Source organism: Melospiza melodia, chromosome 4 (assembly GCF_035770615.1).
Source record: "Melospiza melodia melodia isolate bMelMel2 chromosome 4, bMelMel2.pri, whole genome shotgun sequence".
In the NCBI taxonomy this organism is placed as follows: domain Eukaryota; kingdom Metazoa; phylum Chordata; class Aves; order Passeriformes; family Passerellidae; genus Melospiza; species Melospiza melodia.
In genome coordinates, this window is record NC_086197.1 from 58,082,123 (window position 1) to 58,096,300 (window position 14,178).

The 14,178-nt window shown below is 35.0% G+C and overlaps 1 protein-coding gene across 9 annotated transcripts in view; it reads left to right on the plus strand.

Moving 5' to 3' along the window:
- The window catches only part of ANKS1B (ankyrin repeat and sterile alpha motif domain containing 1B), a 407,265-nt gene that overhangs the window by 53,847 nt on the left and 339,240 nt on the right, over positions 1–14,178 (plus strand). For all 9 annotated transcript variants that reach the window (XM_063154820.1, XM_063154817.1, XM_063154828.1 and 6 more), the window contains exons 4-5: positions 4,801–5,097; positions 12,455–12,530. In XM_063154820.1, the coding sequence (XP_063010890.1) occupies positions 4,801–5,097; positions 12,455–12,530 (373 nt within the window). The remainder of the gene's footprint in view (positions 1–4,800; positions 5,098–12,454; positions 12,531–14,178) is intronic.

The window sequence follows — 14,178 nt, forward strand, 5'->3', positions numbered from 1 at the left end:
CTCAGTGACACCTCATGGATTTCCAGAAGTTCAGTTCAGTTCCAAAATAGCCTGCAAACCCAATACTTTTCAAATTCTGCATTTGATTTTACCCCTCAATTAATTTGATACTAGTATATGAATTTCAGTGTTTCCCTTCCAACTCTTACTATATTTTTTTAGAAGGGAAAAAAGTGCACACACAATCTTTCTGATTTAAGCCAATTGCAACAATAAATTGGGAAAAAAGGTTTTTTAAAGTAGTCAACCATATTACATTACTTTTTTACATAAGTAAAAGTGAATTTCAATGGGAAGTCAGTAGTTTTGATTTAAATTCACACTGAGTAACTTGCAGACAAACTTCCTTTATTTTTTCAGAATAATTAACTTCTTGGTGGAACTTCTCAGGAAACTGTCTTCCTGATTTAATACATGAACAAAGACCATCCTGAGGTCATTCCGTTCTCTGTCTTGCATATTTTCTTTCACTCCTTTTTTCTCTATTTATTTAGTTATGAAAGCCTTATTTTTGTATTGTTTTTTTCTTCTAGTTGACTACTTTTGAGTATATTCAGCATATATAGATAGGTGTTTCCAGAATGTCCCACCAGAATCTCCCATTGTTTCCCTCCTCCTTTAATTTCAACTGAAATTCTCATTTCACAACCGAGAAAAAAGCAAAAAGCTTTTAATAACAAATGTTTTGTTCATTTAGTTTACTTTGGGATTATGTGACAAAAATGGCTCAGTGATTTAGGAAGTCTCCTTTTTCAACTCCTTTTTGATTAAAAAAAGGAGTTGAGCATCCTTTGGAAAGGTGTGTTAAATCAGTACTTGAGTTATTATTGCTGGTACAGTACTTGCATGGACTTTAGGAGATTTAAAACTTGCTTGGCAAAGAAAAAAAGGACTTCACAACTATACAATAAATGTCCTGATTTTACCCACAGTTTAATAGTGGCTTCACAAGGGCCTCTATAATATTCATGATAGCCATTTATTCTCTTGATACTTCCTGTACTTCACTATCAGACTGCCAAGCTACAATAACTGTCTCTGTAATGTATTTGCTAATCTGCTCTCTAATGAATAGACCTCAAGATATATTGTACATTTTGCAGTGGCACACCTCCCTAGCAGCTGAATGATGTAGCACAGCCTGCAGATTCTGATGAGGTGCAGGGGGCACTGAAGGCAGAGTTGAGTTTGCAGCCACACCAGCCTGAGTTCTGGCTGTATGTGGAAGAGAAGAGATTCAGAGAAAGGCTACAAAAGGTCAGGATCTTGCCCATGAAATAACACTTGTAACAAATAATGAAGAAAATTTAAAAAAGGTTTAAAGTTGACTCATAGAATGCTTTCCTTATTTCTGAACAAGGTCCTTTGCACTGTAGGAGTAACTACTTGACAAAAATATTATTATTCGTGAATGTTGGCCTCTGTTTTTAAAATACTGTGTTTGTATAATATTGGTCTACTCTATTTACCTTACATTTTGTATGTCTTTTCTTGGTTCTTATTTCTCAATCTTTCTTTTAGAACCGTTCAGGTGTAGAATCTATCTTGTAGTTGCTAACATATCATGAAGTATCCAAAATTGCTGCAAGGATTCTAGTCTTTTTCTTCAGCACTAGATGTATTATTTACCCCTTGGGTATCAAATTTGAGGCTCTAATTACAGAATGGTAATTTGCTTGCAGGTATTTTTTAGCAGATCACCTGCTCATTGCAATGACTGTTAACACATAAACTTTCTGTGCTCCAGAAACAATTGTTTATGCTTGGAACTGAAAATACAGGCAAGAGCACTAAATTGTTGCCAATTTCTTGAAGAGTTTTTTCGCATTTTTAGAATATTGCTTCAAAATACTATGTGACTTTAGGGATATGAAGGCAAACTACCTTAAAATCAATAGTCTCCTCTCCTTTCTTCTCCATTCTAACCTGATTTATATAAGTAGTACTAAATTGTCAAAGTAGATAAATTTAGAGGGCAGTTAAGCAAGTCTTAATTTACTCTTTGAAGGTTAAAAATAATTTTGTTCTCTTCCTGAATTGAAGCTATTAATTTACATTTTGGAGAAGGAGGAATGTTTTACTATCAAGTTTTAATTAGGTAGTACCTCTCAGCTCTGATAACACAGTATGTACAATGCTTGTTATGAGGGCATATATGAAGGTAATTTAATTATCATGTTTGCCCAGGCTGCATTCTTTTGCTTTATTTCAGTGATATGTAGCTCTTTCTAATTTTGTATCAGTTCAATTGGTCGTGAACTGAAATGTAGCATTTATTTGGCAAATACAAACCATATAAAAGTGTTCAACAATATATATCTGAAAATTATAACATTTTGTTACTTTGCTTTTCTGCATCAGGCTAGTTTAAAATGTACCTTTTCTTTTCAATATGTCTTTGTGTGAAAATTCATCTGGATATTCTTTATCCAGAGGGAGCAAATTCCAGTTTGCTGCTCAGCAGCAGCGACTTGTACTGTTTGATATCTATGTGTCTGCATCTGTCTATCACATTTTGAGAAAAGCAAATAGCATAGCAAATTTAATTTTTGTTTCTTTGGAAATCAGAATACTCTTAAGCTACAATATTAGCATAGTTGGCACAAGATTTGAAATAGTTCAATTAGTACTTCCATAAGTTCTTCAAAAAACCCTCAGATGATTTTGGACAGATATTTAATTGTAAGCATGTGTTTTGTTATTTACCTCCTAGAATGCCAATGTAGTTAGATGTTTAGTTATTACACAACTTCTTGTGTAGCTATGTCCATTGGACATATAAATACAGTAACTGTAGGCAAAAATTACCATGATTGTCCATTTTGTGTGCAACTATCTGATGTTCATACTTAATTGTACACAAAATCAGGCTGCAGTTACCTGTTCATCTAGCAGTCTATGAAATATTGAAAAATTTAAAAATTAATTTTAATAAACTGTGCTTGTGATTTGTGGGCATACAATTGTACATAAAAAAATTACTTTGCTGGGTCCTATTTGAAGATATATTAAAGTCACTAGAGCACAAAAAGCTTATTTCAGGTAGTTGGTAGAACATTGCAGCAGTGTAGTATTGTGACAGTATATATATTTTAATATGAATTTCTGGTCTGTGCAATAAAGAAAGCCGACATGGTGGTCTGAATGATGCACAATGATTTAAATACTTACTAGCCATCAAGCCGTGTCTGCCAGTGGAAGCTTCTCCACCTGGATCTTCTCTAGCCTCTATGTTGCAGTTTAGCAGGAACTAATACTCTAGTCTCAGATCATACTCTAGTCATACATACTCTAGTCTCAGATCTTGTGTAGTGTTGCAGACACCCATGAGTTTGACTGCAACATTGGTTTATCTGAATGTATTGATCTGTCTCTTCTGTTTCCCAAGTTCATCTGAGTCATCTTAGATTGCAAGAGATGAAAATGACAGTCATGTTTTAAAACCACAAACCCAAGAGTTGAGTTTTTGGTTACGGAATTAGAAACATCATTACCAAAAATACTCCTTTCTAGTTTTTACTGTGCAACATGAATATTCTTATCCTAGCTGGCTTTTGAGTAAGAGTCCAAAGCCTAATTTCTCTGAATCTCTGACTCTTCCTGTCTTTTAAAAGGCAATTGTCTTTTTCTGTTTTCAGTTCTCTGTCCCCTGAACTTTCTTCAGCTCTCTCCTTGAAGAATAGAACTGTGGATTCAGATTTGCCGATTTTTCTTCGTTTAGAGTGATATCTCTAACTTTCTTTTGCATCTTTTCTGAATTTACATGAATCTTAAATTTTTTATATAGCTTATTGATTTTGTTCTTTTACAATATTCCTAAACTGTCACAGCATTTTAGAAATAATTTATCAGAAGAGGCAGTCAATGTTTATACTTCTAAAATTTATAGCATCTAGTGTATTTTAAAGCTTTGTAAATTCTGCATATGATGTATTAATAATATGGATGACATATAGAATTCAGAGAGCTCAATAAACTATTTCCTTTGTCTTTTCCTGAAGTTGTCTTTTTGGTGTCGCAAGTATACAGACAGAATTGGAAGGAAACAATTACAAAATATAATGCTTATTCTCAATATTTATTCTTAAGTTTATTGAGTAATATTTTGGGAAACACTTGGAGGACATTGCTTTATAGGGCAAAACCTGTTCACACGCATATTTGTGAGCATATGTGTACTCAAATGCCATAAAACACATAGATACCTCTCTCTGGAGTCCTGAGAAGACCAAATGCTTAAAGGATTTGTAAATATTTGTATAGGTGCTGTTTTGTCTTCTTCAGAGTTTTAATTGTTGTCTGAATAGTAACTTTTTATAGTGATACATGAAACTAACTTTGTGCCTGATACATTTGCACTGCAGTTTTACTCCATAATTCCATTTCTCTAATAATAAACCGCTATGGTGTAAAATGAGCAAAATCAAGAAGAGATTGTTCTCTGTCAGAGTATTTTTAAGAGAAGGACTTAATCATAATTTCAGGAACAGTTGAATCAAAGAAGTTTACAGATTTTGGCATATCATGAGCTACAAGGTTTTGAGGGGCATGTTGCTAAAATGGATTGGGAGCAGTGTAGACACATAAGAAGCTCATCTGCTCGAGAGCAGCAAGCTGAAGTATTAATGTGTTATTATTAAAATTTCAGTGGAGTAATTTTGAAGCATTTAACATATATTACCATACATTATATTACAAACTCTGCCTCTGTAGTGAGCTCACGGAAGCAATTTATAGAAGCTGAGCATTTCTGTTGTGGATTAAACATGAATATCTGAAGCTTTTGGATTTTTTTAACAGAACAATGAAAATGAAACAGCACTGCATTGTGCAGCTCAGTATGGTCATTCAGAAGTTGTTGCTGTTCTGCTGGAAGAGCTGACGGACCCCACAATAAGAAACAACAAACTGGAAACACCTCTGGATCTGGCAGCGCTTTATGGACGTCTGCGCGTTGTGAAAATGATCATCAAAGCCTATCCCAACCTGATGAACTGTAATACAAGAAAACACACTCCTTTGCATCTTGCTGCTCGTAATGGCCACAAAGCTGTCGTGCAGGTGCTTCTGGAGGCTGGAATGGATGTCAGCTGCCAAGTTAGTGTGTAATTCCTCCCTCCCCTTCTTCACTCCCTTCCTTCCTCCCTCCCTTTCCTTCCTTTCCTTCCTTCCCCCTGCATTAGACTATGATTTAAATGAAATTACTTCTTACATTTTCTTCTTTAAGATACACTTGCATTTACTTTATTAGAAATGCTGCAAGGTGATATATAATACAACTCTATTTATTACAACTCAATGTGTTAAAAGGGATAACTCAAGAAAGATACATATCTTCAAAGCTGAGTGCATATTTTAATGTTGTCTTGAAACATGTAGATACACAAATCATATCAACTATTCATGTAGGTGTGTATAAATATATTTTGTACAAGAGTGGCTGCAAAAGGCTGTAAGCTGATTTTCTAGAGCTATGGCCCTTGGTCACAGCAATCTAAAACAGTGTTTCATTGAGAGCTCATTTTCCTGTAATTATTCCATTCTAAACTCAAGTTACAAAGTAACAACAATTTTGATTTTTGCATTTCTAAACGCTTCTTGTGTAAATCTGTGAGAAAATTCTATAGCAATACACTCTCCCAGCTACTGTCCCAACCTGTCAGCTCTTTGGCGCATTGGGTTTTATGCACAGTAAGTTATAAGGATGTTAAAGGGGTAACTTTAAATAAAATAGACGTAGATGGGAAGAGACACAATGTACAGCAGCAGTGAATTTTCTGTTCAATTCTTTGTACTGGAAGGTGTCCAGGCCTTTTAACTACAGAGGACTGGATTCTGTTATGTGTTCTGAAATGTTGCCTCAATCTTATGATTTCTCTTGATTTGATTGATGGCACTGTTTGTTGTAGAGTGGATTTAATCTTCATAAATGGAGTAACTTCCTTGCTGTCTCTCTCTCACTGTATAAAATATGCTTCGATTTAAGGTTGTTTCAGGTTTATATCTATTTTCAGATAAAATAAGCAAGCAACCAAAATTAATTACATTTACTTTAGTGTCACATTCAGACATTCTCTACCACTTAGCAGTTGGTTAGAGCCTGTTGATAAAACCACCAAAGTTGTGGGTTCAATCTCTCTATGGGCCATTCACTTGAGAGTTGGACTTGGTGATCCTTCTGGGTCACTTCCAACTTAGAAGATTCTGTGAATCTGTGAACAAATCTTGCAAACTTTGTCTAAACTTTAATTAAAATTAATATCCATTTTAAGCTTTAATTAAGGTGCTTTTAATTAAACTCCTTTATTCACAAAATTCCCTTTTATATGGAAAGATGGGACCTGGATTCCATACACTTTTATTTCTGGATTCTTCCATCAGGGTCCTGGTTTTCAACTTTTGAGAAAAAGAATGTGAAGTGGGGAAGAAAAGGTAGATTAAAAAAAAAACAAAACAAAACAACAAAACAAAGCAAATCAGAAAACATTAGTGTATTTTAAGATTAAAAGTGGATATTCTCAAGTGCCTTCCATCGCAAAATGTGGTAAAATTGTTTTACTACTTTCATTACTTCTCTCATATTTTGAGTTAGTGTTGATACTTGTTTCAAACTATTTTAAAGTGAATCACTTTTGTATGATTTGTGAATTTGTCACCCATCAAGCTTTCAATTTAATTTGATTTTGATTTTCTTTACTTACAGAGACTTTTGCAAAGGTTAATATAAGCAGCTCATTTTTTCTATTACTACAGTTTCAGTAATTTAGAAAAGTTTAATGCTACAGCAACATAGAACTTTCAAATGCATATTTTTGAATGTATGATTTCTCTTTTATCTCTAGCAAAAGAATGAGGAAAAATTTAGAAAGAAACTGGTGCCTGAATTGATATTTAAGAAATAGAATAATTGAAGGAAAATAGTCTCTGTCATGGCAACTTACAAACTGATGGTTACATGAGGGCAAAATATTACACAATGCTTTTATGAAATGTGTTCTTCCTCTTATGTAATCTAGATAATTTTAGCACTACTGCGAATTCTCCTAAGCCATTTTTATCTATAGTTATACTAAAAATTTTTCACTAGGCTTTAAAAAATACAGTGCCTGGAATCTTTTAAGAAATGGAAGATTCTTTTAGTAATGGTGATCTCTCTGACATCTCCACTAAAATTATAGGGCTTACTCGTGTTTTTTTTAATTCTAATTGCTTTTAAGTGATTTATATTCTTAGATTTTTTTCTGTAGTTATTCAGAGGCAGAGAGTTGTTTTTTTTTTTCACTAGGTTATCTTGTTTCTTAGAGGTTTTGTCCCATTTGCCATAAGGAAATATAATTTATTTTCTTGCTGGTATACAGATTCTCTATCAATATGTTCCTTTTCATTCAGCAACTTAACATATTGGTAATTTGGCTGATTAACTTATTACTTCTATAGCCTCTGAAAAATTCTGTTGATGATTACTGGCAGCTTAAGGTGAGGAGAGCAAAAAATATCAGCTTGTCACTTAAAGCTATTTTGTTATGAAAAATAGATTAAATTGATCTGCATCACTGTTTGGGAAAGAACAATTTACAAAGTAAAACCTTATGTAGTAAACAACAACTTTGCACACATTTAAACATGTTAAATAAATTCAGTTTATCACCATAGAGACCTCTCAGAATATTTAGAGAGGATAATAGGAGTAGCCTGTCTTGTATCACTCTGTAGTTGTAAAGATGTATTTATTTAAATGGGAGGTTTACTTTAACCATCTTATCTTTCTCTTTTTTACTCCTTGAGCACTTTTAATCACAGCAAAAATTTGGACTAATGAAAGAGAGCATTTATTTTATTTAATTAATCACAGATTTTATTAATTTCCCAGGTCTATCCACTATCCTTCAATCTGGAATTATTTAGGAGTGAGCAATACAAATCTGCTTCATCTCTTTATGCTTTGGAGTTTTCATTTAAATTGAAACATATGAAAAATATACATGTTTTGGTTGAGTGAGAGACTTTGGACCTTCAGTAAATTAATACACTGCACAGTTCAGTATGTTTCATGTAAACAGTAGTTTAATAATTATAAATACCCTAAAATATTGGCCTCTTCTATTTATCCAACTTTCATTTATCCCTATTTGCCTTCCCTGTCTGTTCCAATAATGATGGCAATTTCCACTGCTTATCCCTGGTATTTCTGCCAAAAGCTGTGCCCCCTCCTTTTTGCTCTCACTGTCTATGAAGGATATTCTGTGAATCAATTTGCAAAGCTACCTTCTGTCCTTCAGATTCTGTCTGAAATCCATGTCAGAACTATAGCAAACTGCCCATGAATAAGGACTAGACAAGTGACCTAATTACAAGCTCTTGCATATTTACATGATTAAAAGAAAATATGTAATTATTAAAATCCTTGATGCTTCTCTGTGAGCCTACAAATTGTACTCCAAGTTGACCTGGGTATTTTGGTGTGCCTATTGACAATGTCCTCCTGTCCTAGCTTGGTCTATGTGTCCAGTTGATCTGTATTTAGTAGTAAGCAGGGGCAGGTACTGTTTTATTATGTTTAGCGCAATTTGTGCTCTAGTTCTCTGTATTCCATATACAGAAAACTATGCCAGTGTCAATATATTATCTATTGGAGCAAACTCAAGTAGACTTTAGCTCACTTTGTTCATGAAAAATTGCCAGCAGTTTCTGTATTAAGTATCACTGGGAAAGACTTTCCAAATAGAATGGTAGTGTTTACTTTGCCAGGAAAATATGATCCAAGGCAATGAAAGATTCAGGAAGTAAAGCAGTGAAAATTGTCTATAAATCTTAAGCTCACTTGCTATAGTATAGACAAAAAGAATATATTGGTGCACAAGCACTCTGTTATAAGTGAAAAAGAGCTACCTAAAAGTTCTAGGACATCTTAATATATAGAAATTACTTGCAACTATATTTTTTAATCCTTGTGATTTATGTAAATGCCTAATGCACAAGAATAAAACATTCTGAACTTACTTCTACCTTCAAGTAGTAGGCCACATGTACATCTAAAAGCGAGATGCATCTACTTAGCCAGTCTGAATTTCTCTTGGCCCTGTTCATCCTGAGTTTTAGCATTCCCTCTAAGTTAAAGCAGAATTTTGTAACTGTCTGGTAACAAGGGCATTTCTGCCTTCTGGGTAGTTTTTGGATTGAGAGATCTGATTCACTTGTTAGTTATTCACCATTACCATGAAGTCCTGCCTAGGGCTTTTAAGATTTGTGTCAGAATTCATCTCCATGACATCTTATGCAGGATTACACGCCTGCATCTTACAAGTGTGCTTTCAATCTCCATATTCTCAGATTGGTTTTAGTTCAGTTTCATGGTAGTATTTTCCCCCTTGTTCAGAAATCACCTTTGCAGTGTACAGATCCTTGCACTGTTTATGTGGTGTGCGTTTTAAATTCCTCTTTTGAAGAAATTGTTCATAATATGTATCTCATTTCCGGGACATGACATTCATTACTATTGTCTGATAGCTCAGAGTTATAAAGCACAGATTGCCGTAGAATTCAGGGCAGTGTGGAATGTCTGTAAAGCATTTTAGGATCATGTTCTGATATGACAGGAAATATTATGGTAGAATAGACTAAGAAGCAAGAAAGTATATATGGAAAAAAATGGCACTTAAGTTTGGATTCCTCTTCCAACTCTATGAATTACATGTGTAAAGGTGGGTTAAGTTCCTGTACTCCCTTTATGCTTAGCAGAACTATAGGTTCTTAGGTTGCCCCCAGCTAATTTGTTTGCCTTACACATCTACAGGAAGTTCCTCTTTTCCTGTTAGTTTTAATTCAATTTCTTACGAGATGCTTTCATCAAGGAAAATATTGCTTACCTTTCCTCCAGTGGGGAATTTTGATGAACAGAAAGACTGCTGCCCATGCCAAATATCATATCAGGATCCTTTTCACCCTTTAACTGGGTAATCAGAGGATAAATCCTCTTCCTCGTCCTCAAAGCTGTTGATTTAGTATGCCAGAACATTGACCTTTCTCAGTCTTAGATCATGATACAGTTGTCACTAATGTAGTCCATTTTTTCCATTAAACAAGGATCCTTATTAGTACAGAATGATATCTTTGATTCTAGTCAAGGTGCAACTGGTTTTCATCTTTGTGTTTCAATCTTTTAGAAATAAAATTTAGTGCCCTGGCTTCCTCTAACAATTGAACCTCTGTGGATTTTATTGTTTATGTGTACATCACTAATTCTTCTCCTTGACAGAATCAGAGCTTGTTTGAGGTTGGAAGGGAACTATGGAAGTCATCAGGTCCAACTCCTACTTTGAAGCAGAATCCCATAGAATAGGTTGCCCAGGATCATGTCCAGACAAGCTTTGAACTGAATTATCTTCAAGAACTGAGACCCTACAACTTTGCTTGACAACCTGTACCAGAGCTCAGTTCCCTGCAAAGAAAAAAAAAATTCATATGTACAAAGAGAACCTACTGTGTTTCAGTTTTCCCTCATTATTTCTTCTGTCACTGGACATGACCAAGCCTTGCTTAGTCTTCTTTCCTCTTTATATTCTCCCTTCAAATATTTTTACACATTGATGAGATCCACTATAAGCCTTCATTTGTCTAGGCTCAACTTTCCCAGTTCTCTCTGCCTTTTTTATAGAAGAGATGCTCCAATTTCTTAACAATTTGTGTCTCTCTCTAGTAGCTCCATCTCCATCTTGTGCTGGGGAGCCCAGAACTGAACTGGTGTGGACCCCCAGTAGTGAGCAGAAGAGGAGCCACCTCCCTTGACCTGCTGTTAATGCTCCTCCTCGATGACAGAGAACTCTATTTTAATAGTACCAGATCCACCTAATAGTCATGCCAGTAAGTGACCAATCCAAAGGAAATGCAATATGACACCAAGAGGATAATGGGCTTTTTTCAGAATTGCTGATGTCAAGCCTCTTTCAGTAATCAGAACTTTAACTATCAGTGACTTTTCTGAGAACTTTTCTCATTCCCAGAAATGTCTGAGCTGCACATTAATCTCTGTGTGTACCTCTGTGGTTGCACTGTCATTGCAGAGTTACCCATTTTGAAGTCAATTGCACTAACTGGAGCTATCCTGAAGATATTGTTTGAGTAAAGGACTCTGAAACCATCTCTAAGTAAATCTCCATATTTAGTCTTCTTGTTCCAAATAAACCTGGGAATGTCCAACTGGATTGCTTCTGAAAATGGAAATATTAGAAGTTGTTTTGAGATATGTGTTTCGTATGTATATTCTCTTACTGACTTCCTTCTCCTCTCTTTTATACTGTTAGTGTAAATGGTGTGCAGGATGTGGATGTCATTGGGCATGCTCTACTTTTACCTCCATGTACCAAGCAGTAGTAGGACATATGTACACTTACAGTGTACTCACATCCTATCTCAGGATCTCTGTTTACTTCTAAATATCCTGTCATTGCATTGCTGTAACTCTGATGCATTCTGACACAACTAATTAATAACAAATTTCTATTTTATTTCAGAATTGGGTTTTGTATGTATGTATCTTTAAGGTCTTTCTACCATAGTAAGTATGACTGGATAAAGTACAGAAAAAACAAATTTAAGCAGCAAAATCTTTAATGTTTGTCTAAGATAAATTTCAAAATCTAATTTACCATAAAAAAAAGAGGTAAGTCAGATACTCAGTGAGATCTAGTAGTGCTCTAGCTAATGCTATTGGATGGAAAGTGATTCTGTTCCGATTTTTCAGTAGCAGCAGTATAAAATACTAAGAAAAGTAGCTTGTTAAGAAAGAGTGTTTTTCAGTACTATAAATTTTATTTGAGCAAAAGTCTGCTCACAAAGAATTTTGTGTCAAAAAAATCTGCAAAATCAAGTTCACAGACAGCTAAGTTAGAATTCAAATGACATGAGCATAGGCATCTAAAGCTGTTGGGGGTGCCTTAGGGTATCCAAGGCATCTGTATGGGGCAGATGTGAGGCAGATCAAATGTGAACATCAACTGGACCAGCAGCTGGACCTCAGGATGTCCTAGGGCATCTCTCACATATAACTGAATTGACCTTCTAGGGTGTGATCCAGTTTCACACAAAAAAATCTAATTGTAGATGTCCACATGTAAACTGTCTGACTGCTGAAGAGCTGTGTTCCACTGATGGTGCTGAGTAGAATTTCACTGCCTGTAAGGGGAGTTTAGAAATTTTTCACAAACTCAGGCTTGTTAATAGGGAGCTGTATTCCATTCCTACTATATTTTCTTATATCGTTATTAATTTTACAGTAGAACTGACAGCACTTTTGGTTTTTTCTTGAACAATAATAAAATCATCTTGTATTCTAGTATTTATTCTTGCCTATTCCATGGTTTTTTATGTGTAAGTAAAATAGAAGGGCAAAAATATTTTATTTATAATTTACAGAAAAATTAATTGGTATTTAAATGTCATAATATTTCTTTTCTAGACAGAAAAAGGGAGTGCCCTACATGAAGCAGCCCTATTTGGAAAGGTGGAGGTAGTACGCATTTTGCTTGAAACAGGTAAATCTGATTTACAGGAAACACTGAACAAATGCCCTTAATTTTCCTAATTTTGTATGTCCTTAAGTTTTGGTTATACAAATTACTGTTATCTTTATCAGCCTTTGCAAATCTAATCACATGTACTTCTCCTTAAAACAGTGTTCTTTTAGAATAAGAAATTGCTATACACAGAGAACAAAGGTGATGTTCAGACTCAGAAATTCCATATATGACTCAGTGTATGTCACTGTATTCTGAGAATAAATGTATTATGAGAACAAAATGGCTACATAAAATTTTGTTATTCAGTCTGAAAGGCAGCCAAGAATATTCTTTGATGTAGAGACCGGAAGATTCATGTTCACATTTATTTCCTTCAGTTAGCTATTCCTAGCATACACACCATTCTGCTTGCTTCTTCATTTCCTGGATAAACTGAGTGCCTGCAAAGAAAGGGGAAGACACTGTATCTCTGAGAATTGCATTTGTCCTGAAAGAAAAGAACAACAGGGATATCAAGTCCAAACATAATACTACATAATAAGTTTCAGAATTGTTGTAGGTAAATTACTTATCTAGACAACTGTCTTCTCAGGTAAATGGTAATACCAAGGAGAATGCAAATTCTTAGAAATAATTTCTTACAGATCCATGAACTTCCATTACACTGAGGGATCTCATTGGTTTTTATTATCAGTTCTTGTGGTATTACATATATATTGCAAAAGCAAGTATATCCTGCTTGCAGCTCTTCATCTGAATCTCAGTGAGTGTATCCCTGACCTCAAACCTGTTTTCTGAAAAAAATGGTCCTTCTGAGTTACTTCTTTGTTTGGATGAAAAAGAAGGCGGCTGAAAGGGATCTTTACCTGCCCTCGAAAAGGCCTTTTTATTTCCTAAAAAAGGAAGGACTGGAGAACATCACACAAGCATAGGAAGCCCTTTAGACCACTGAAAAAGCCCACCTTTTTCAGATTAATACATGTTGTAGCCTCTACCAGCATAAAGTTGTGAAGACAGTGGAGTAGAATCTTCACTGTGAACCTTCAACCCCAAATGCTCTGCACTTCTGCAACACTCCCCACCTTCTGCCTTTTGTACCTAACAATGCCTTCTTTTCTAGTTCTGCTTAAAAAAGAGTCAGAAGATGTTATAAGTAGCTGCTACAAAGAAAATATGTGAGTTGGTATGTCTGGCCTCTGAAAGTCAACTGCCACTGCTAAATAGCCCAGTAATATTTTGGTTTTGTTTTCAGTGAAAAAATTTTGTATTTCTCACAAAGCAAATTAGGAAAATGTCCATTGGGTTAGGAAACTGCAGCTTTTTCTGGGTGCTTTCAGAATGTCCTTTTAAATCCTGCTTCCTCTGTTTTTCTCTGGTGTCCTAAGCAGAATTTCACTTTTTTTTTGCTAGGACATTTAATATTTTTACGTTTTATGAAAGCGCATCTAAACTGAAAAACAACTTAAGCATTCCTACCATAAGGCAAAATTTCCAAGGAAGCTCCTACAAGGCACAGGTAGAGTCATGCTGTACCCTGTACAACAGGTCCTGATCCAGGGCAGGCCTCAAACTTAATTCACAGTTTTAAGCCCAACCTGTGGAAATCCTGTGGCTGTTCATAATGTCTGTATTCTACACATGGATATTTCAGTCTATTCATGGC